The following is a 23,697-nucleotide window of genomic DNA, read 5'->3' on the forward strand; positions in this document are numbered from 1 at the left end:
CACAGCCAGGCTTACCGTCGGGAGGGAAAGAAAGCATATTCCACCCCAGTCAGAAGGGTGGGAAGGAATAGCTCCTGCCTTCTGAAGAGTTTTGGAATGCTGAACACATCCATCTACTCAGGGTTGGGAGAGACCCGTCTGAAAAGAGAGACAACAGGGAAGATGGCAGGATAGGTATTACTGTGGCCACGGCCTGGGCAAACATCATCTTATTAAAACACAAAGGCCACGCTCAGTGGGTATTATTCTATTTAACGGATGAGCAAGCAGGTAAAGACGGAGTGTGTGACTTGCCTAGACTCAAGGCCAGCTGAAGCGGAATGAAGGCGCTATTGTGAGAGCATGGCGCAATGAGCCGAGATCTGACCTCCTGCTTCCCAAGGCAGCCCGTTCTGAGCACTTTCACTGCTCATTCATCCACACCTGGGTGTGGGGGGCATCAGGGCCACCACTGCTTTGATCACCCCAGTCTCTCTACCTCCAACCCTGTCCTTGTTTGGTGAAGGTGGCAGGTGGGCACCTGGCATTGCCACCAGCAGCTCCTGGAAGGGCATCAGATGCCACAAATGTCAGCTCATGTTTGTTGAAGTCTGTGGTGGGACCCCTCTCCCTCCTGCTGCTGGGGTGAGCTTCTCAAGAAGCCAGTGTCAGCCACCCCTCTCTTTATAAGAAAATCATCCACATGATCGATTCCCGCAGTCAGAACACCGAGTGCACAAAGATTTATGGTCGGAGGCTCCTCCATGGCTCTCTGCCTCAGAGTAGCGTTCCCACCCCGGCACACACAGGTAACCACTGTTTCGGTTTCTCCTTGTATTGTTCTCCAGAATTATTTAATGCACATGCAAACAAAAAACAAGTACAGCTTCTCACCTGCTTGGGTATTGTTCAAACACATAAGCTAGTGTACCCACAGTTTTACAACCTCCTCTCTCATTTAATCTCCCTTGGCAATTTTCCATCCCAGCACTGAGGAAGCTCCCTCTTAATTTTCAGTTGCAGAGCACAGACCTATGGAATTCACTTCCCCTGTCACAGTGCTGATGGATGTGGTGGGCTCTGGTACTTTGATAAGCCAGACTAATCTTCAGTGCATACCTTCTGCACTCGGCAAGGGTTAAGTTCACCTGCAAGATCAATTCGCAGGGGCAGGGGTGATGAATCCAAAGAGTGGCATGGTTATAATTCTGCTACTGACAAACAGGCCTGCATGGTTGAGCAGATTACGCTCTCCAACAGGAGATCCCCGAGAACCTGCTTCCCCATAGCCTCATCACCAAACTTATATCTACCAGACAGACAGAGAGCAGGCTTCTGTTTGGAAAGACTGTCATTGTGCCCCCCCCCCCCCCATGAAACACATCATCCTCTGGCAGATGCAGATGGGGGTGGTGGGCACAGTCCTATCCATTCTCAAAGCTTTGGTCAACTAGAGAAGAGGACAGGGACACATCTCTGTCTGCAGCTTCCTTAATGGGACAAGGCAAAGGCACTTTCTTGGGGCACAGGATTCTCAAGGGACAGGGAACAACCTTTAAAAGCAGAGTAGGTACCCCTTAAAAGCAGCTGGCATTGACAACTGGTCTTGATGGATAAATGGGGCCACGGGGCCTTTGGTGGGTGAAGGGATTTCACTCCCTCAGACCCCCTCATGCCCTTGGCCCCTCCTCCACACAGAGGATTGTCACCTTGGCACACTGATGCCTGCACATCCTGGGGCCCCCCAGGCTGGTTGCTGAGCTCAAGTGAACAAAGATCTCATTAAGCTCAGCAAAGCTCATTAAGGTTGCAGCCCACATTGGCGTCAAAGGAAGGTCAAGCCTCTGTTCATGGGAACTGGTGCCTCTGGGACCTGGTGGTGCCAGCAGTCACAGAGAAGATGAAGGGGATCAAAGAGGCAGACAGCTGCGTGGCCCAAGTTCCCTAAAGCACCCACACTGTCACCACCTCCTTCTCCCATGTCTGCCCCTCCCGGGGGAGAGCCAGGTGGGAACTGGGTCTATCAGTCACTACACAGGGCCTCCAGGGAGGAAGGCAGGGAAGTATGGCTGAGAAGCTACAATTGGATGTTGAGATTGCCATCCTTGGAGGAGACAGCAAGCCTGGTCAGAAACCAGTGTGCCATAGGCACTTACCCTCTCTGATAACCAAACTGCTCATCTGTAAATCAGAGGCTGATTTACAGGAGTCCCAAGGGTCACAGAGTTGCCCTGAGGCTAGGGAGCCTGAGCCACAGTTTCCTCCATCCTTGGCCCACCTATCCAGCATCCCCACAGCCCTCTGAAAAGGTAGAGGTCCAGAGAAGAATGAGCTATTCCATTAAAGTAATGGGCCAGGCAGGGCTCTCCTCAAGTGAGCAAGCGTCATGTGGACAGAATATAAATGACTCAGCTCTACATTAAACTGGGTTATTGGGAAGATACCAGGACAAGGTCTTGGGGACATCAGTCCTTCTGGGATATGCTATCAGACTCTCTTGACATACCATTAGCACCACACTCCATGTTGTGGTCAGCTAGATGGACCCTGTATGGCTTCCACACAGCGGGCTCCAGAAGCCCTGAGTCAGAACCAGCCTGTTCTCTGAGACCTTTCTCCCAGCGACAGGCCTCCCAGGGCTCCAGCTTTACCAAGACGAGAGTGTGTTAAGCAGATCCAAGAACTTGCTTCAGGAGTTCAAGAACAGGCCCCTTGATCTGACTGTAGCCTCTAACCTCCTACTAATATAGTCTGCCTTTGTAAGAGGTTATGTGCCTTGATGGTTGATGATGCACTTTGGGGACATACTTAGGCTCATGAGCCAGGAAAACCCATCTCTCATGCATTGGCTCCCTTGAATGCATCACCTACACCTGATGATTAGAAAAAGAGCGGACTCCTGCTGGGCATGGTAGTGCATGCCTTTAGTTCCAAGCACTCAGGAGGCAGAGGAAGGTGGCCCTCTGAGTTCAAGGCCAGCCTGTTCTACAGAGTGAATTCCAGGACAGCCAGGCTACATGGTGAAACCCTGTCTTGAACTCCCCAACCCCCCCTTCCCTGCAAGAAAAAAGAAAGAAAAAAGAAAAAGACCAGACTCGTGTGTGACAGCCCTGCTCCCATGTATGCTATGGCCCTAATGTCTAGTCCTCATGGACAGGAGTTTATTAGGGGTGGGGTCTCTGAAGCCAACAAGGTTAAGATGGAGTCATCAGGGTGAGGCCAACTCCGGCATGACAGATGTCCCTCTTAGACAGGGACAAGGACATAAAATGACAGGCACATGGAGGCCAGCAGATCCCCAGCAGCCAAGGGGAGGGGTGCTGGACCAGATTCCCTCTTTGGATTCCCAGAGGGAACAGCCCGACTGTCACAGCCGAGGATCCTCTTCTGTGCAGACATCTGTGGTGCCATCATGGCCCCTCAGGAAACAAACACCAACTCCAAGAAGAGCATCTGTTGTGTTACATGCCAGCCCATACCAGTGATCATTTCATTCCTCCACTGTGGACGGTGGGTCCAAAGGTTTGATACTCCCTCAACAAACACTGGGCACCAACCCATGCCAGATGTACGCTAGACAAGCACACAGTGGTATCGGCCTTGCACCCCAGCTCTCCCTTCAGTATCTACTAGTGACCAGGTGAGCTGGTATGTAGACCACCCTGGATTCCTTTCTTCCCATCAGGGATCTGTCCCAGCTCAAGCTGTGTCCAGCTTTGTAGAACCCAAGGGCCACCATGTCTATTCCCAGGAAGGTCAGTGGCTGTCACAATGCCAGGATTTCAGAGATGCCCAACTGTGGACTGGATGGGCCCCATAAAGTCAGAGGTATCTTCTGAGCCCCACCTCCCACTGGGAGGCCCCAGCCTCCCACTGAGCCCAGAGTGCCCCATCTCTGGGCTGGACACCCTCATCCACTTGTGTCTGTCCAGGTCCGGCACCACCCCGTGCCAGGCTGTGTGTGAACACTTAGTTATTTCAATTCTAAGAACATGACGGAGGCAGCGAGGCTGAAAATGTGTGTGTTAATAGCAGCGGTCTGCAGTTTCGTCGCACTTTAATAGGGACCATCTGCTGTGAGCAGGCGGCTGGTGCAGCCAGCTCCTCCCCGTGCGTGCACGAAGCACCTCACCACACACGAGTCATCCATTCTCAGTCAGGTGAGGGAGACGAGGTTTGGGATCCATGGGGGTGGCTGAGTCAGAACTCCAGGGAGGGATTTTAAGGCTCCCTGGAGGCTGAGGCTGGGGCTAGGACATGCATGACCCCAGGAAGTGCCTCTGTCTGTGCGGGCCTGGACACAGGCCTGGCGAGGATCTCAGGGTCATCAAGCACTGGCTGCATAAAGCTGAGGGGGTGTGGTTCAGGAGTTGTGCACCCCCTGGATCCACTGTGCTCTTCCTGCAAAGGCCCAGGGAGGCCTGTGCTCTGAGGCAACTCTGGCTCTGCCCTGATCCAGCCACAGGGCAGTCTCTGCCTCCTGGTGCCTCAGTTTCCACATCTGTAGAGTGGGAGTCCTGAAATGCCCAAGCAGGTCATGACACTGAAGCAGTGTGAGAGGAGACCCTGGTAGGAAGCCACCTGCTTGGTGGTGAATAGGTATGGAAGGAGGGCCAGTGTCCTCTACTGCTAGGCAGACCTCAATGTGGGGGCTATAGCCCAGACAGTATGGGGTTGTCTGACTTCACACCCAGTGTGAGCTGTGATGAAGGTGGTAGACCCACACAGCTCTGGGTCCCAGTTCCATGAAGCCTGTGAGCGGAACTAGTTGGAACTGGGCAAGAAAACAAAGAGCCTCCGAGTCTCAGATCCTCTCATCCTCAGCTTCGGGGTGAGATGCATGAGTCAGGATGTGAACACAGGGCTATAGCATGGCCCCGCTGGGCAGGGGGATCTTGTAGCCGCTGCGCAAGAGCACAAGACAGGCACCCAGCCCTAAGGCTCCTGCCAGCAGCACGGCACCCAGGGCCTTGAGGAAGGAAGTCCTGGTCCGGGTGAAGGAGCCGGGGGCCATGATACCCAGCAGGGCGGTGCTGACGGTGAGTGTGTAGAGGATGGACACGCCTGTGTTGAGTGCCACAATCTTCCCGAACTTGGCAAATGGGGCGATAATGCAGAAAAAGAGGGGGACCGTAGCGATGACAGTGGTGAGGGCGCTGGACACGATAGCCACGCCCACATGCCGAACAGCCTCCAGTGTCCTCCACTGGCGCTGAGAGCTGGCATCCTGAGGCAGTGGAGAGAGAGTGGGGGTTGGGGGCTGAGCACCCACTGTGGGCAGCACACCTGGGGCCTGACTTTGGAACAGGGGAGCATACACTGCTGCCCCAGGTGACTCCCACCCCTGTAAGAAGGACAGTGATGGAGGGTCACAGGCACAAGCGTGCTGACAGGATTTAGGATGGGAGGCTATGCATGGTGGGTCCTTGAAAATGCGAGTTCTGACTGGAGTTATTCCATTCTTCTAACAATGAAGTGATGAAAAGTGGAGCTGACTTAATTTTGTCAGTGTCTCCACATCAAACCCAGGACAGTTAGCGTTAGTTGTCTACTTGACACAACCTAGAATCACCTGGGGGAAGAGTCTCAGTGAGGGGTCGTCTACTTCGGGTCGGGTTGTTGGGGGATGGTTAAAAGATGTGGGAAGACGCAGCCTACCGTGGGTGGAACCATTCCCCAAGCAGGGGGGCGGGGGGAGGGTGTCCTGAACTGTATAATAGTGGATAAGTCAAGGTGAGCACAAGCACGCAAGCGAGCAAGCAAGAGGGCACGTGAGCAAGAGAGCGTGTGAGCAAGAGAGCATGTGAGCAAGAGAGCACACATTCGATTTTTTCTCTGCTCTAGACTGAAGAAGTATGTAACTAGATGTCTGAAGTTTTTGCCCTGACCCATCTATAATGTTGGACCATAAAGTAGAATTTTAGGCCAAACAAACCTTTCTTCCTCTATGTTGATTTTTGTTGGGGGTATTATATCATAGCAACAGACATTTAACTAGAACCACCCCTCCCCCAGCCCCTTCCTTAGGTCCACAGCAAGCTTTGGCTGTTACTACATCATCAGAGGGCTGCAGGGAAGAGGGCTGTGCTCTCATGGCTGGAAAGACACCCCATGCACTCAGGGCTGTGGATTGAGACACTGCAGTCTTGGGAACAGCTCCTAGGACACAGCTTGCCTAGGGGTGGAGTATGGGATGTCCATCTGTCCTTCCCTCCCACTGCCCCAAGGTGGGAGCTGAGTCAGGGGTCAGGCATACACAGGACTACTTACCTCGGCCTGGTGGGGGGGTAGGTTCTCCCCAGCTAGCAGGTAACCTTCTACCAGGTGGACACAGTAATCCACAGAGGAGCCAACCAGGATGGAGAGGGAGATGGCCTCCACAGCACCCATCTCCCAGCCACTCCAGTACATGATGGTCACCACGAGGCAGACAATGCCTGTAAGACGGGGCAGCAAAGACCCACTTAGACCTTCTCCTATCTGGAGGGTCCCTGGGAAACAGGGACATCTAGAGTCAAGAGGGATGGTGGTCAATGCCAGAGAGAAGGGAAGGAGTGGGGGAGGGGATAGGTGCAGCAATGTGTCACTCACCTAAACAATGCCACAGAGAGACACCTGGCTCCACTCAGGGAACACAGACATGTTCACTATGTGTCACTGTCACTGAATGCCAAGCTGAGGGTCTTTGGGTATGGGTGAGAATGCCAACAAGGGCTTTGCTAGGACTGGGTGGCCAGAGGTTCCGAGAAACTTGCTGCCTTGAGGTCCAGAAGACCCCGCCCTGGTCCCAGTCTCTTCAGCCTGGCCCACTGTCGCACCAAGCACATGCCCGAACCTGGCCTGTTGTCTCCCGCATGTACCCTGGCGGAGCTCATCCCCAGCGCACGTCACCCTTGGCACACATACCCAGGATACTAAGGAGCACAGGCAGCAGGAGGAGGACGTGGGTGGTGAACACGGCCACCGCAGCCACACAGATGAGCAGCGAGAGGACCAGGCCGTACAGGGCACTCTGTACCCCTGCAAGGTAGGAGAGAAGGGGACTCAGGGGCTGCAGGGCGAAGAGACAGAGGTTATACCAGTGTTGTACAGCTTCACTACCCAGAGCCTCTCTAGGAGAAGCAAGGTCTGTCCACAGGTCAATTTTATTTGGAATTCAAGGAGTTAAACAGGCCCCTGAAGTGGGGTGGCCCCTAGGAAGGGCCATGACCTACTTTTAAAATTATTATTGTATGTGTGTGCACATGTGACCCAGCACACATGTCCAGATCAGAGGACTTAGTGGAGTCAGTTCTCCCCTTCCACTGTGGGATTTGGGGATTGACTCAGATCATCAGGCCTGCATAGCAAGCGCTTTTATCCACTGAGGCATCTCATTGGCCTGAATGTTAGTTTCCAGGTGGCCAAATTCAAGATCACACATGGCCAGATGCCACCAGCAGGAGACGACCCACACTCTGGCCTCTCAACAGTCAGTAGCTTGGCAGCCGCACCACACTTTCACTGGGTTCTGAGCCAGGACTCAGGACAACAGAAGAGTGGCACAGACCGCACCATGCCTTCGATGTGGGTAGTGGCCCGTGTGTGACTGCCCACCACCCAGCCTGGGGCAGGGCTGGACTCACACCCACCTATGATCTCCATGAAGATCTGCTTCCAGTGCTCACAGGTCTGGAAGCCTCGGCGCAGGGCTGAGCCCTCGGGGAAGGTCTGCAGCTGCTGCCGGAGGAAGCTCTCCCATCGCAGGTAGTCCGAGTAGGTCTGGAAGGAGGACTTGCCCTTGAATGTGGTCTGCAGGGGACATGGGCCGGTGAGACTAGTGAGTCTGCTTGCATTTCCTAGGGACAGCTACTCTGTGGTCACCAGTGGAGGGGGTCATGTGGGTGCTGAGCCACCCCCCCATGTGCTGCCACTAGCTCTGGACCAACATAATACTTAGAATCCTCCACGCTCCGTGTGCCACCCTCTGCCTCTCCAGGAAGCCCCTTCACACGACCTTAAGACTGCCTGGGGTCCATGCCCTCTGAGAAGTTTTCCTTTTGTTCATGGTGTGCTTCCTCTGGGCTCTCAAGCACTGGCCCCTCTCCCCAGGACTTCCTCACGGTTCTCAGCACATCTGGGCAGATGCTTGTTTCTTGGCCGAGGATGCAAGTTCACAAGGCCTTGGGAAGTCTGCTAGCTTACAGTGCACAGTCCTAAAAGGAATCTAGGACCTTCTTCTGTGTTGCCTCACTGACCCAGTTCTACTCTTGCTATGATTTAGTCTTAGCATGTCTATGCACAGATGTGTGTGTGTGTGTGTGTATGAGCATGCATACATGTGAGTGAGTGCTGCTGAGGGTCAGCTTGGAAGAGGATGCCCTGGTGGGTGACTGAGATGATCAAGGGCATTGCCAGTTTTAAGGTGGTTGTGGCATCAGCCTGAAAAAAAAAAAATGAAGGCAGTCCAACTACATGCTACAATGTGGATGGATCTTGAAGGACATGCTGCCCATTAAAAGGACAAATCTGTGGTTCCATTTATATGATACATTAAGTGTAGTTTAACACAGACAGAAAGCAGAGTGGAGGCTGCCAAGGTCTGGGAGGAAGGGCAGGAACTTTTTGATTAATGGGGGCAAAGTTGCGAAGATGGCTGGTATCAATGGCAGTACAACAGTGACAATGTATTTTCCTTTCTGAGACAGGGTCTCACCATGAGGCCCTAGCTGGCTAGGAATTCACTATATAGACCATGATGGCCTAGAACTCACAGAAATCTACTTGCCTCTGCCTTCTAAGTGCTGGGATTAAAGGTGGATGATACCATGCCCAGTTGCCAATGTCACAAAAAATTTTATGGCTAAAATGGTGGGATGGCAAGTCTTCATAGTCAACTTGGTAAGAATTAGAATGACTGAGGATCTGATGAAATATACCTCTGATATGTATACTGAAGGTATTTCCAGAGAGTTAGAGTAATTGAGAGGAAAAATCCACTCTGGATGTCAGTGGCACTGTCCCATGGCCTGGGGACATAAATTGAATAAAATATTAAGAAAATGCTTTGAGAATACCAACATTCTTTCTCTGCTTCCTGGCACACCATGACAGAAATACTGTTCCTCCACACTGTTTCAGCCATGATGGACTAAACTCTTCCCTACTCGGTAGTTTAGATCACAGTAATAGAATAGTAACAATATAGGAATTGGTACCAGGAGTGGGATTGTTACTGTAACTAAGCCTGACCATGTAGTTCTTATGCCCCTAGAGGTTTGTAGAAGGGATTGGAAACGTTTGGCTCTGTGGGCTAGAACTACTCTAGAATGCTCTACCCAGAGCTTACTGGGCCATTTCGGTGGGAGTTTGGAAGGCCAGAATGCAGACAGGAGTTTGGAGAGTAATGACATTGTGCTTGAGGTTCCAGATGGGAGCAAGGACTCTATTGGGAATTAGAATGGAGTCCCTTCTGTTACAGTCTGGTAAAAACACTGTCTACATATTATCTATGTCCCTGTCATGGATAATTTTAATTGTTGATTTGAAATATCTACAATGACTTGAGAAGGAACTCCCAGTGAGGAGCTATCTAGGTCAAGTGAACCTGAGGGCATGTCTGTTTGTGGTGGTATCTTGATTATATTAATTGAAAGGAGAAGACCTTCTCACTGAAGGTGGCACCATTATCTGAGTAAGGAAGCTTGGACTGCATAAGACGTAAAGCTAAGGAGCTGGAGAGATGGCTCAGTGGTTAAGAACACTGGTTGTCCTTGCAGGGGAGCTGGATTTGATTCGCAGCACCTACATACTGGTTCACATCCACCTGTTAAATCTAGTTCCAGGACATCTCATGTGTTCTTCTGGCCTCTAAAGGCACTGAATACATGTGCTATACAGACATACATGCAGGCAAAACAGCAATACACTAGTAATAATAATAACAACAACAATAATATTTTAAGCCGGGCAGTGGTGGCACACACCTTTAATCCCAGTATTTGGGAGGCAGAAGCAGGCAGATCTCTGTGAGTTCGAGGCCAGTCTGGTCTACAGAGCTTGATCCAGGACAGGTACCAAAGCTACACAGAAAAACCCTGGCTTGAAAAACAAAAACAAAAACAACAACAACAAAAAATTCTTTTTTATTTTTAAAGAGTAGAGCTGAGCTCACACATGCAAGCACATTACTTTCTGCTTCCTGACTATGACTGCAGTGAGACCAGATATCTCAAGCTCCCGTCACTGTGACTTATTGTGATGGACTGGAACCTGGAACTGTGAACTAAAATAAATCCTTCTCCTTTGAGTTGCTTTTGTCAGGGTGTTTTCTAACAGTGTGCTGAATAGTTTTGTGTCAACTGGACACAAGCTAGCGTCATCTGAGAGGGAATCCCAATTGAGAAAATGCCTCTTTAAGATTAGGCTGTAGGCAGGCCTATAGGTCATTTTTAAAATTAGTGATTGATGGGGGAGGGCCCAGCCTATTGCAGGTGGGGCCATCTCTAGGCAGGTGGTTCTGGCTCCTATAAGAAAGCAGGCTGAGGAAGCCATGGAGCAAGCCAGTAAGCAGCACCCCTTCATGGCTTCTGCATTAGCTCCTGCCTCCAGTTTCCTGTCCTGTTTGAGTCCCTGTCCTGACTTCTTTCAATGAACAATGATATGGCAGTGTACGCCAAATCAACCCTTTCCTCCCCAACTTGCTTTTGGTCATGGTGTTTCACCACAGCAATAAAAACCCTGACTAAAACAAATAGCAACTGGAAAAATATTAAGACAGTCGCCAAACATTGTGAGAGGATACATTTGAAGGGGACAGATTAATTAATTTGGCCGAGGAAGTTTCAAAACAGTGTGATGTCGAGGCTGTGGCATAGTTAATGATACCCACTTTAAGCCAGATTTATAGTAAAAAAAATAAGCATTCAAAACCGCAAATGAATAGAGGGGTTTGAAAAGCATGCAGTCTGCTCACAAAGGGAACCAGCTGGAAGCTGCAGAAGGATTGTTGCACAGATTAGCACTGTTAAGGAAAGCCCAAGCATTTCGAACTAGTGCAACAGGAAAGACCTTAAGCGCATCGCAGGAATTAGAGTCCAGTGTGTAAAAATGATAACTCATCTGAAAGATTTTTTTTTTCTTAAAGGGCTATCTAAGGAAGTGTTTTCCTGAGTTCAGCTACCTGGGCACTTATAGGCTATTGAAGCCATGGTCCAAAGGGTCCCATAGACTGTTCAAGTTGGTGTCAGACCTTGGTATCATCCATATGGTGCTGGTTTGCAGGTATGCAGGATGCAAGAGGCCACGGCGCTTTACAGGGGCTCACATCTGAGAGCTTGCCCTGAGTCTCAGAGGAGACTCTGAAGTCAAGACTTTTGAAAAATGTCAGAACTGTTAAGAATACATTTTTTCATTTTGAGATGGACACGAGCCTTAGAGGGGACCAGGGGTGGAAGATTAGTGCTTAAATGGATACATTTAGGTGTTAGGTTGACAAGGCGTGGGCTCATAACAAATTATCTTTATTGTTAATATCATGATATTCAGAAACACCTAAGAGACGGTGAGGAAAACTTGGAGGTTTCTACAGAGCATTGAGTGAGGGAGAAAAAAACTCACCTTGGATGTGGGCAGCGCCACCCACAGGCTGGGGTCCCAGGTGTAGTGAGAGAGAGGCTAGGGAGTGCCAGCAGTGGAGTGCCAGGAGTCTCATTTCCTTACCGTGTCCTGGCCTACTGAGTGTGCCCGCTATTCTCGGCTACATCTTCCTTACCACGGTGAACTGAACTCTGAAACCCTGAGCCAGAATACATCCTTTCATAAGTTTTTCTTTTCTCCTTCCTTCCTTCCTTCCTTCCTTCCTTCCTTCCTTCCTTCCTTCCTTCCTTCCTTCCTTCCTTCCTTTTGGGGGGGAGGTAGTATCAGCAACAAAAAGCCAACTAATTCAGACACTAAGTTTTACAGTATGTTTTACACACACACACACACAGAGAGAGAGAGAGAGAGAGAGAGAGAGAGAGAGAGAGAGAGAGAGAGAGAGAGAGAGAGAGAGAGAGAGACAAGAAAAAGGAAAAGGCTGTCTGGAGCTTTGATTCAGACCTTGCATCAGCCTGGGACTACGCACACCAGGTTAGGGTCACTAGTGCCCCTTGATCCATCAGTGGCTTCATGGTCTGCACCACAAGTAACAGTGACCATGGGAGAGTGCATGAGGGGCTGGAGGACAGGCACTCCCTCCCACCTGGGCTCTATTTCTGTGGGCCTGTGTCTCCATAACAGCCAGACTGGTCTTGGCAGAGGAAGGCTGGCTTTTTGTTTGTTTGTTTGTTTGTTTGTTGTTTTCTTTTTGGTTTTTCAAGACAAGGTCTCTCTGTGTAGCCCTGGCTGTCCTGGAACTTGTTCTGTAGACCAGGCTGGCCTTGAACTCACAGAGATCCACCTGCCTCTGCCTCCCGAGTGCTGGGATTAAAGGCATGCACCACCACTGCTACGTTAGGGAACGGCTTTTTAACCCTGCTTTGTAGGTGGAGAATTAGAGGACAGAGGGAACTGGGGATCTTATCCACAATGTCATTCATACCAGGACAGGTAGAGGCTGGATCTCTGGTCTCCACATGGAGGCAGCAGGACACCAAATGAAGCCTGAGAGACTGAAGTGCCAGGTCTCAGGGAGGCCAGGCCTGGTGATATGACTGTGTGCATGTGTGTGTACACATATTCCTGTACCTCCCTTGGCAGAGCCTAGGGAACATAAAGAAGACAGTGGGGAGTGTCCTAGACTCCCTTTACTCCCACAGATTTTTAGTCTATGTGGCAGAAAGGATGAAACGGTATAGTCAGATGGGGTAGTGCTTGTCACTGACAAATGCCAGCTGTGTACCTCAGGCCAAAGCCTGGGTGTCTTTCTCTGGGCTGAGGGGTAGGAGTGGAGAGGAATATGTTCAGGACAACCACACTGCTCAGTGCCCCCAGGCTCACCGACTCAAAGGCCATGGAGATCCACTGCACACGGCCTTCCTTGACACCCACCGCCCCGTGGGAGAGCTGCCCTGGCAACAGGTTGGGCTCAGGCAGCCCCTTGCACTCTGGGTGCAACATCTGCAGGAAGGAGGAGATGCTGTACCCTGTAGGAAGAAGCAAGAGGAGGTTGTGGCAGCAAGAGGAGCCAATCCCACACAGTACACCTGGGTGCACACTCGCCTGCCTCTCAAGCTTCCAATGTGTTTGTAAACATTGGGCAGTGTCATTGAGAGACCTACAGACCACACTGGCCACCTCAGTGGCAAGTCATATTTTGGATCACCTCAGCCAGGTAGCTACTCGCCTAGCTCTCAATTCTGGAAGTGCTTCCCCTTGAGGTATGCTTAAACATTACACCAGCACACCCTTGGGCGTTCCCATTCACTTAAAAGCCTGTGTGTATCTGGAAAATGTTTGTACAGAACTGTGAGCGCTGTGCAGGCACACTCCAGCACAGACATCCAAACACTAGGCATGCATTATCCAGCTGTATCATGTGAACCATGACTTCACAGCTTCCCCAGCCATGACCACACGTACCTGAGGGCAAGCACTGGGCCCCGCCTGGCTTCACCAACTCCGAGTTGCCCGCGATGGCCTTGCAGAGGTGACACAGGTGTCCGATTTCTTTGAAGAGGTCAAAGCTGCTGTCATAGATGACGCTGCCCTTTCCCAAGGAGACACACCGGCCCGGGCACTCAGTGAGTTGTGGACTCAGTCTCGGGCTCCCTTTCCCACCTTGAATTCAGACTCTTCAGCAGCTCCCTTTTACTTTGTTATCACCAGGCCACACCCTCATGTGGATACCCACAGTTCCCTTTGCTCGGCCCCTTTGGCACCTCTGTTCCAGTAATAGCTCCCGCTGCAGTGCCCTGATCTCACTTCTGTTCCCTCTCTCTCAACTGGACTTTTAATGCTTTTCTCCCTCGCTTCCAGCCAGCTCTAGCTTGCATGCCTGCCTGTCCCCTGCCCAGGCTCCCACTCCTACGCTGAATGTGGACAGAATCCATCTGGGCTGGAAAGACAGAGCTCATCTTCTTCCTTTTGTTACTGGAGAGGCTGTGCCTGCCGTGCTGTGCCCAACCCAATTATGACCTCTAGTGACATGTTAAGTACACCTGCCAGGCCTTACCATCACACACGGTCAGTGATGTCACACAGACCCCATCCCAGAGAAGAACAGGTTTCACACATGGCTCCTCTCATCTCTATCCCATCCCCTAATGGAGACAGCCAGCCAGTGTGGGTCCCCAAATGTGCCCATATTCCTGAGTAACTCTCAATCAGTTCTGCTCAGTTCCCCCAGGGGCCTGTGGAGGTCCCGTGTGGGCTGGAAGAGCCTTGTGGGTGTCAGGATTGTATGTGAAGGGCTAGGCTGGCAGACCATGCACAGGTGCCAGTTTGCAAGGTTGCTGCTGCAGCTGGGCCTTTCTACACCTGCCCAAAGTGACCGTACCGGGTCCCCGATAACGTGGTTGTCCATCTGCTGGGTGCGGTTGATGCCAATGATACCAAAGACCACGAAGACCATGGCCCCGGTATCCACCAGTGGCCGCACTGCTGGCTTCCCACAGCCTGTGTTCACACAAGGGTTGAAGCCAAAGGTGGCAGAGATGCGGGCCTTGGGCACTGCAGGAGAGAGTCAAAGCCACTACTGAGGGTGGGGCCCAGGCTTCTGAGGCCCTCCTTGGTCCCCCCAGGGATGTGCCCCCACAAGTACCTTTGTCACTAGGCACATAGAAGAAGCCTTTGGTGGGCCCATCAGGGCTGGAGCTGAGCAAGCACCCAGGTGGTGCCACACACAGGCGCCCGTGGAAGGGGGGCTTGTGAGACTGAGCAAAGTACAGCTTCCTGTGGAGGCAGGGAGGCCAGGCTGAGTCAGGAAGGCCAAGAAAACTCAAAGGATGTAAGGTAAGATGGCCTGGCCGGTCTAGGCAGTCCAGGAAAGGTCGGGAGGTGAGGCAAGGAAACCGTTTCAGGGGCCAGGGACGGTAGGGACTAAGCTGGGCTCCCCCAGCACAGGGAAAGAGGGTGCCCGGGGCTGGGGATCTGGTGGCTTGCTTTAGGCCTGCCTCTGCCAAGACCAACCTCCGATCAAAGCTCTTCCCTCTGGCTCTCGGTCTCCCACACTGGCACCAGAGTTGAGGGAGCACAGTGTCCAGTCTTAAAACTGTCCTCCAGGTTCAGGAAGGATCTAGGGCCAGCATGAGTGTCCCACCTCTGTAGACTACTGACCCATCGAAACCACAGGAGTCAAGGAGCCTTGAGTTTGTAACTGGCTTCTAGTTTCTTCTAGAAAGTTTATCCAGGGAGCTGCCAGGCTTCAGTCCACAGCTGTGCATATAAAGCAAGCCCAGCCCTGGGCTCAGGAGCGGACAGTCCACCCTGAGACAAGGAATGTTTAAGTGGAAAGGACCCAGCTAGAGCCACCTTAATACCTGCTGCCTCCTGAATTCACCTCTCTACTCCAAGAGGAGTCAGCCTGTGGGGATGGGGGTTGAAGCCTGAAGCCAGCTCCTTGTCAGACCGCAGTCCCCAGGTAGCACACTCAGTGTACGCCTGGCATTGAGATGCCCTCCTGGAACGGGGGCTGAGCTGCTCCTGAGTGTGAATCCTAGTCTGCCAGGGTCCTGCTGTCACTTGGCAGCTGCCTGTCTCCCAGAGAGGTGCTCCCTACCCCATCCTGCCCATAACATGATGACTCACAGCCCACATACAGTATCTGTAAAATTAATGGCTAGATATTTATGCCAAGACAGCTTTACCTGATAAATAAGGCTGTGTTCATAACACGAGGGTATAAAGCCTGGGACAAGACTGCCCTGGGTGCTTGGGACCCCATAAGGTGGAAAATGTAGCTCTTATTTAGCAAGAATTAGGCACCTGCTGCATGCCAGAGCGTGGAGATCGAGTGTAAAGTAGAAAGTACAACAGATACAATCTATGCCATTCCCCAGCAGCATAGGAGAGGGTGCAGGAAACCAGCTGCTTATCACAAGTGGGTGAGAGCCTTGGATAGGAAGTGTGTCACTTACTCATCCAGCCAGCAGGAACATACTGAGTGCCTATCTTATGCCAGACACCACACAAAGTACGGGATACAGCTGGAACAATCTCTCAGAGTGCCTTGAAGAACACATTCCTGGGGCTGGACAGGTCACATGCCAGACCAGTGTGACTGTAGATGGTGGCTGGGCCAGAAACAGCAGCAGGTGCTGCGTGGAGAGTCTGAGTGGGGTGATGTTGGATGGGGCGGGGGGGGGTCCCTGTACAGGGCCAGCCTCCCCCAGGGGGCGGCATTAGGCTAGGAACTTGAATCTGGAGGAGTAAAGCTCAGGACATGAGTAGAACGTTCTGGGTACAGGGGATAGCGAATGCCAAGATCCTGAGGTGGATTCAAGAGATGGCCATGGTGACCCTGCAGAGCTGACAGGAAAAGTGGGAGACTGGGTTGGGGGGGACTGTGGGCCAGAAGTCTTTGCTAACATCCTCACTCCTAGAAAGCATAAGAAGAGAGGCGAAGCAGTGGTCTGGGCAGTGTACACAGGCCCGTCTGCATGGCTCTTACCGGGTGTGCTGCTGCTCCTTGGTGGCCACGTAAAAGCTGAAGTCAAACTTCCAGCCCCGCTTGGCATCACAGGCCAAGGCCGTCACCATCCACTTGCGGGAGGGGCTCGCCGCCTGGAGCAGCCCTACTGTAGACATACAAGCGGTCAGCTTCTTGGTGAAGTCACCAAAAGGCGCTCTATACACCTAAGCAGTGGGTTGACAGAGACAAGACACGTGACTCGGGAAGGCTGCCTCGGCCTGCCCGGCCTCAAGGTCTGTCCCCTCCCTCCTTGGGCTACTCCCCACCCTGTGCTGGTCCCCAGAGCTCAGAGGCATAGGCTTGAACTTGTAAGGTGGGCAACTCCTCCTCTCTCCCTTTGCCCCCCTTCTCTCTGAACCTCATCTCTCTCTACCAAGAACTCACTGGGCTAGCCTTCATTGTTGACTTGACACAATCAAAAGTCACTTGGGAACAGGCTCTCAGTGGAGGACTGTCTACACTGGGTTGGTCAGTGGGAGACGTCTCAGTTAAGCTAACAGTCCATTGTGGGCGGCACCATCCCCTAGACAGGGAGTCCTGAACTGTTTATGAGTGGAGAGACAGAGCCGAGCATAAGCAAGCGAGCAAGCATGCATTATTTCCCTGTTCTTGACTGTAGATTTGGTGTGACTAGCTGAAGTTATTGCCTTGATTTCCCCACAATGACAGGCTGTAATTTAGAACTGTAAGCTGAGATAAACCCCGCTCTCCCCTAAGTTGCTTTGCATCAGGGTATTTTATCACAGCAAGAGAAATGAAACTGGGAGAGTAGGTGTCTTCTTGGGTAGGTTCTGTGCCTGGATCTAAGGACTGAGCCTGGGCAGGATGGGCAAGGCCCCGCCCTTGTGGAGTTGGCAGTGGGGATGGAATCAGATTCCAGCTGGGCCAGACTCAGTCAGACAGGACCATCAGGTGAGAGAAGTGGCCGGGGAGAAGGGAGGTCAGGCAGGGCTGGGGAGGGTGGGGTGGCATTTGTGGTGGGTGCCAGTGTGGACAGTTACTGCATTTCAGCTCTCAGGTGGTTACCAGCTCTTGTTTCCTGTACATCCAACAATGTCTTTTATATCCCCATTTCATAGATGAGGAAACAGAGGCTCAGAGCAACTGAGTCACCTGCCCAACAACATGCAAGTTACACATGCCAGAGCTAGGACTCAAACCCAGGTCTGCCTGGTTGTAGGCCCCATAACACATCTGACTGCTATGACCTGGCCCTCATGTCCTTGGAGCAGCTGAATCCTCAAGGGCCCTGCTCCCTACCTACATGACCAGTATTCACCAGTATGGCACCAATGGCCCCTCCTCAGTACCTATTTCATGACAGCCGAGGCTTACCTGGAAGGATGGCACCTCTCCATCTCCAGGGGACACGGCTTGCCAGGGGGCTGGTAGGCTGGCGTTGAGGGAAAGCCTGTAGACAGCCGGGCGGCCTTTGCTCTTCACTTTGGAGATGTACACAGTGCTCATGGACTCTGAGAATAAGCAAGGGATGGAAGAGGAGGGGACCGTGACCTTAACAGCTTCAGGATGTGACAGAGGCCCACCTTAGCTCTGTTGGCTGAGGAGCTGAGCAGTGATCTTGGGTTCATCCTCAAGCACTGACAAGGATCCATGGCAATGATGGCGGGAGGTGATGGTCATGGGATGAGGTGGTGGTGGTGGTAGGTGAAGGTCATGGAATGGGATAGTAGTGGTGACGGTGATGGTGGAGGTGGTGATGGGGTGGTGACAGTGATGGTGGAGGTGGTGATGGGGTGGTGACAGTGATGGTGGAGGTGGTGATGGGGTGGTGACAGTGATGGTGGAGGTGGTGATGGGGTGGTGACAGTGATGGTGGAGGTGGTGATGGGGTGGTGACAGTGATGGTGGAGGTGGTGATGGGGTGGTGACAGTGATGGTGGAGGTGGTGATGGGGTGGTGACGGTGATGGTGGCGGTGGTAGCAGTCACAGACAGTCACACCAATGACGGAGGGAGACACCGGTGATGAAGTAGGGTAGTGTTGCCATCCATGGGACCCAGAGTGAGAGCTGGGTCTGCAATGACAATGGCGTGACAACAACACCATGGTGACGGGACAAACGTAATTGTCCACTAGAGTTACTTCCCCTTGTCCCAGCACTCCTTCTGGGGACCCAAGGAGAGACTGTCAAGGCTCAGGACATGTAGACTGACACTCAGGATGACTTTGGTGAGCAGGGCAGGCTCATGGGGGCTGCGGTTGGCAGAAGAAGCCTTAAGTTCTTGAGCTCTGAGGGCTGCTGAGATGGTGGATGAGGACTCCGAATTTTCCAATATGCTGTCCCTTAAATGACCCAAGGACACAAGTTCTTGTTCCCATAGGAGCATCATCTCTAGATGTGATCTGCTCTCCACGTGGAGTCAGACAGAGGAGCACCAGGGTGCATCTACAGACCCCACCCCACTTACCCTGTGCAGTGGCCTCAGGACGGTTGGCCCAGGAAGCCGCAGAACCTCGCTTCTTCTTCTCCAGGGATGTCCTGACATTGTTCTGCAGGCTGTGGGGCTTCTCCTGAAACAGACCTGCCCTCCCCACACACACACTGAGTCAGGGACATGGGAGTCTCTCTGGCCATGCCTGGTGGGCAAGGAGGACAGATCAGGATCTGCAAAGAGCCCAGAGGCTGGAGGAAGTGGATATCAGTGGTTTGAGGGAGACTCAACAGAACCAAGGAAAACATCAAATGTTTATTATGTACCCATCTGGAGGAAGACACGCTGGTGATGCCCCCACATGCCTGCTCTGTGCCTCGCTTTGCCAGTTTTCAGGTGAGGGTAAGGCTGGGCAATGGCCCGCTTTGTCACAGTGCTAAAGTGTTTGTTTAATTGAGAGATACATCACACATTAAAATAGCAGCCCTCACAGCCACCCCAAGGTTAGGGTTATTAACCTCATTGGCAGAGGAGAGAGCCATAGTTTTGGGGATCAGGGACTGCATAGGAAGTGAGGGGAGCCCAGGGGAGGCTGCTCTTTGTAAACCTGTAGCCCTCTTTGCTGCCACACCAAGGGGGTTCAGAGTGGTTACAGGTACGGGGGTTGAGGTGGCCCTCCTTCAGATGGCTGCTCAGGTGTCTGTCCAGCTGGGAAGTGGAGGGGGTGGGGGACAGGTAGGGGGTGCCTGGGAGTGTGCACTGTGACCGTGGAGAGCAGTTCTGAGGCCTAGTGGGGACCTGGGGGCTGAGCTGGGGCTGACTGTGAGATGCAAGGCTCTGGGTACCCATCAGAGCTCCAGTCTGCTATCATGCATTCAGCTCATGCCAGGACTAAGGGGGAAAGCTGGGTTAATGGGAACAACGCCCTAATTAAGTGAAGGCAATTACAGCAGTGGCAGCCGGGCTCCTCTCCCGAGCTGCGGGCACTCAGCTCAGTTAAGCACTCTCTCATTGTGCTTCTGCCTACCCGGGCAGGGTGGTTTGACACTCGCCGACCTCTGCCCTACCCCCAACCCCCCTGCCCTAAGTAAGAGCCTAGACCAGACACGTGGAAGCCACTCCTCCCAATTGCTCACCTCGACACATCTACAGGTATCAAATCACTCCTAAAACAGTGACTCGCTAGCTCCTCCGTGTCTCCTCCAGAGACCGTGCCAGCCTCCTGCCCTCCTCCACCTGCCACCAACCCAACTCCACCCCCCATTCTGCTCCTCCTGTCCACACACGGACCAGTGTCAGCTCCTGCAGCCACCCCTCAGACTTGGCTCCTCCATTCCCCATCATCACCACTGCCCTCAGCCTAGAGCCCTTTCCTTGCCTCTGCCCACCTGGCCTGACTGGCCTTCTCCTTTGGCCTAGCCCATTCCTTCCCTCCCCAGCTCTATTAGCTTGATGGATCTCATTCTTTAAGTATCTGCTTAGACACCACCTTGGGCAGCCTTCCAGGATATTCATGCCTACAAAACACCCTCTTCTTCTTCCACAAAGGTTCCCATCTGCTATTGTAACAGCTTGTCCCTGACTTGGTAATGTGGGCCCTGAGCCCGGGATGTCTGTCCTTCCTGCTTGCTGTACCTCTGCAACATCTCATCTCTCAGGCCAACAGTGGGCTTAGGCACCACAGGAAGTGAGCTCAGCCAGCGGGGATCCTCACCTGAGCAGGTGATGCAGGATATGCCCTCGGCACTCAGGTTGTACTTGAGGTCCAACAGCACCTGGATGTTGGTGTCAGGCCGGAAGAGCAGTGGGGCCCGGCTGGCGGGGCGGAGCCGGCTGGCGAACACCAGGGACAGGATGAGGATGGAGACGAAGAGTCCTGTGAGGAAAATGCCACGCGAGATGGCGCCCCATGAAAGGTCTGAGGCTGGCACCCCACCCTGGCAGAATCACTGTCAGTGTGGAGAGCGGGGCAGGGGAGAAGGATAGTCCCACAAGAGGCAGGGATAGCCATTGTGTTTGTGCAGTGGCTGGGGCCTGGCTGTAAGCTACAAGCTGACACACCTCCACAAGGGCTAGTGTGGTAGTCTGAATGTAATTGGTCCCTATAAACTCATAGGGAGCGGCACTAATAGGAGGTGTGGCTTTGTTGGAGTAGGTGTGGTCTTGTTGGAGGAAGTGTGTCACTGTGAGGGTGGGCTTTGAGGTCTCCTATGCTCACACTACATCCAGTGCACACAGCTCACTTCCTGTCACCTGCAGATCAAGATGTCGATCTCTCAGCTCCTTCTCCAGCACCATGTCTGCCCGCGTGCTTCCATGTCCCCTGCATGCTGCCATGTCCCCTGCATGCTGCCATGTCATGCCATGATGATAATAATGGAGTAAACTTCTGAAACTCTAAGCCACCCCAATTAAATGTTTTCCTTTATAAGAGTTGCCACGGCCATGGTGTCTCTTCACAGCAATTGAAACCCTAACTAAGACAGCTAGCTAGTGTCTCAGAGCATCTGACAGTCTCCAGAGAGCTGGTTCTGCAGCAGCTCTGATGGACCATTGAAGATGGTGATGGTGCATCATTCATACACTGAGCACTGGGCATGCGTGTGCCCGGCTAAGACCTTTATAAATACATCACACTCCTTACAGCTGCCTTACTAGACCCAGGCCCAGAACATGCATTCTACCACTGAGCTACGCCCTAGACCCTAGGCACTGTTACTGCCCTCATTTCCAAAAGAACTCAAGTGTTAGACTGGCAGGGACAGCCGAGGTCACAAAGGGCAGAACCAGGGTTCAAACTCAGCCAGGTTAGTCTCTTCCAGGGCCAAGCATGAGGTTCAGGTGCAGCCTGTGCAGGATGAGGAGGAGGCAGAGATGAGGTGTTCGTTATCTCTTTTTGTTGTTGTTTGTTTGTTTGTTTTTGGTGGGGGTATGTCTACCTTCATGCCAGTGTGGCATGAAGTGAGGAGGCAGGAAGGAAGCTGCTCATACTCACCTACAATCACCCAGCGGCTCTTGACAGCTGCCCATAGGACCCAATGGTGTAACAGCTCTTGCAGCTGGCCGAGGAGCTGGCCCCTGCTGTTCCCATCGGGGGCAGGTTGCAGACCCTCACAGGGCACAGATACCAGCGACACATCTCCCAGCTCTAGAGACACTGCCAGGCAGAGTGGTAGCCAGTCAAAGTCTGGGCCTCAACCTGCTCTAGCCCACACCTGCACTGGGAAAGGCCACATGCTGGGCAGGGTCCCCACTGGCCATCTGGCCTGGCTCCCTTGGGACCAGCCTATCTTTTGAATGTCCCTGACTGGGGCTGGCTCTTACCTGGCTCATCCTCGACATTCAGCAAGGGGATGTCATCATCCAGGTAGGGTAGGGGGCCCTGGGCAGGGCCACCCCCAGCCCGCTCTGGAGCTGCAAACAGGTCCCCGGGGAAATGCAAGGAGTTCTTGCGGCCGCACTTCTGGTGACAGCTGTGGAGGGCAGTGGGCAGGCATGAGGCTAGGAGTCGAGGCCCCCAGAGAGGATGGCGCAAGGTCAGGACATCGCATGAGCCCAGGCAGCACATGGCTGCTCCTGCCTCTCAGGAAAGGTACCACTAACAAGCCAGTGCTGAATTCCTTCTGAAGTAAGCCATCTACCCTCAGCTGTCACTCTTCCTCTGGGGACACAAAGGGTCACAGCAGGTGAGAAAGCTGCCCTGATACCCTATGCCCTAGGTTAGGGTCCTCATTTGCATAAAAGGCACAGTAAGTGGACACAGGTCCTTGGGTCCTTGAGGGGAATGGTGGTTAAAGATGTACATGAGTATGCCCAGCTCCTGTTCACACGACCACGAACTGATGCTAGATGGCAGCTGCTCCTTCCCTGTCCCCACCTAGCCTAGGACTGAGCACACAGAAACCCAGAGGGTTTGGAAAGAGAGGCAGGGTGTTGTGGCTACTCAGGGTGTGAAGGGTGCAGGCCACTCACCTGCTCTGACAGGAACTTTCCAGAGGTGCCATGTAGAGGCTCCAGAGGCCCAGGGCTGCAGGCATGGTGAACAGCACAGCCAGCCAGCAGCAGGTCACAATGAGAGACATGAACAAGCCGAAGTCATGCACAGCTGGGATCTGCAGCCAGGACGAATGGAGAAGAGGACGATGGTCAGGCTTGGCTGTCTCCATAGCCAGAGGCAACCAGAAAGCTGGGTCTGTCCAGGCTGAAGTAGGAACAGTTTGGCTGCAGGATGGTAGCACTGGGCCTGGAGGATGCTAGAAACTGGGAGCTCTGCTGGACACAGCAGCAGAGGGAGAGCTTGCTTCACCTGAGGGCAGAGGCTCTGGTCTACCCGCAGCCAGCTGGGAACAGCACCTGACCCAGAGTAAGCATCTGGTAGTGGCCATTACCCAAGTTAAGACACATCCCTCAAAAACAGATTGATGAGGAGGAAGGGAAGATTGGTACCCAACAGTGGAAGCAGGAGACAGGAGTCTCAGAAACCCCACAGGGACCTGTCCAGGGCTGTGGTGATTGGAGGAAACCTTCACCAATCAGCAGGCAGATCTGAAGTTTGTGAAACCACCTTACCACCAGCTCATTTCAGCTCCAGAATAATCCACTGAGGAACTGAGGCCCCGAGAGGTTTACATGAGCTATGGGGCCAGGTCACGAAGATGTGCTCCTATGTACACATAGCCACTCAGGAATATGGGAGTGGGATGGGGATAGGAGGGGAGAGAAGAGAGAAGAGGAAAG

General features: G+C 52.8%; 1 protein-coding gene across 2 annotated transcripts in view; it reads right to left on the reverse strand.

Moving 5' to 3' along the window:
* Positions 1 to 3,118: 3,118 nt before the first annotated feature.
* Disp3 (dispatched RND transporter family member 3) overlaps positions 3,119 to 23,697 on the reverse strand; it is a 50,455-nt gene continuing 29,876 nt past the window's right edge. For both annotated transcript variants that reach the window (XM_036177586.1, XM_036177587.1), the window contains exons 7-21: positions 22,933 to 23,072; positions 22,285 to 22,433; positions 21,956 to 22,117; positions 20,675 to 20,836; positions 18,997 to 19,110; positions 17,903 to 18,039; positions 16,547 to 16,731; positions 14,699 to 14,829; positions 14,435 to 14,607; positions 13,519 to 13,645; positions 12,937 to 13,082; positions 7,611 to 7,770; positions 6,886 to 6,999; positions 6,250 to 6,416; positions 3,119 to 5,206 (exon numbers count right to left, since the gene is read on the reverse strand). In XM_036177586.1, the coding sequence (XP_036033479.1) occupies positions 4,844 to 5,206; positions 6,250 to 6,416; positions 6,886 to 6,999; positions 7,611 to 7,770; positions 12,937 to 13,082; positions 13,519 to 13,645; positions 14,435 to 14,607; positions 14,699 to 14,829; positions 16,547 to 16,731; positions 17,903 to 18,039; positions 18,997 to 19,110; positions 20,675 to 20,836; positions 21,956 to 22,117; positions 22,285 to 22,433; positions 22,933 to 23,072 (2,430 nt within the window). In that variant the 3' untranslated portion in view covers positions 3,119 to 4,843. The remainder of the gene's footprint in view (positions 5,207 to 6,249; positions 6,417 to 6,885; positions 7,000 to 7,610; positions 7,771 to 12,936; positions 13,083 to 13,518; positions 13,646 to 14,434; positions 14,608 to 14,698; positions 14,830 to 16,546; positions 16,732 to 17,902; positions 18,040 to 18,996; positions 19,111 to 20,674; positions 20,837 to 21,955; positions 22,118 to 22,284; positions 22,434 to 22,932; positions 23,073 to 23,697) is intronic.

Source organism: Onychomys torridus, chromosome 2 (genome assembly GCF_903995425.1).
Source record: "Onychomys torridus chromosome 2, mOncTor1.1, whole genome shotgun sequence".
In the NCBI taxonomy this organism is placed as follows: Eukaryota; Metazoa; Chordata; class Mammalia; order Rodentia; family Cricetidae; genus Onychomys; species Onychomys torridus.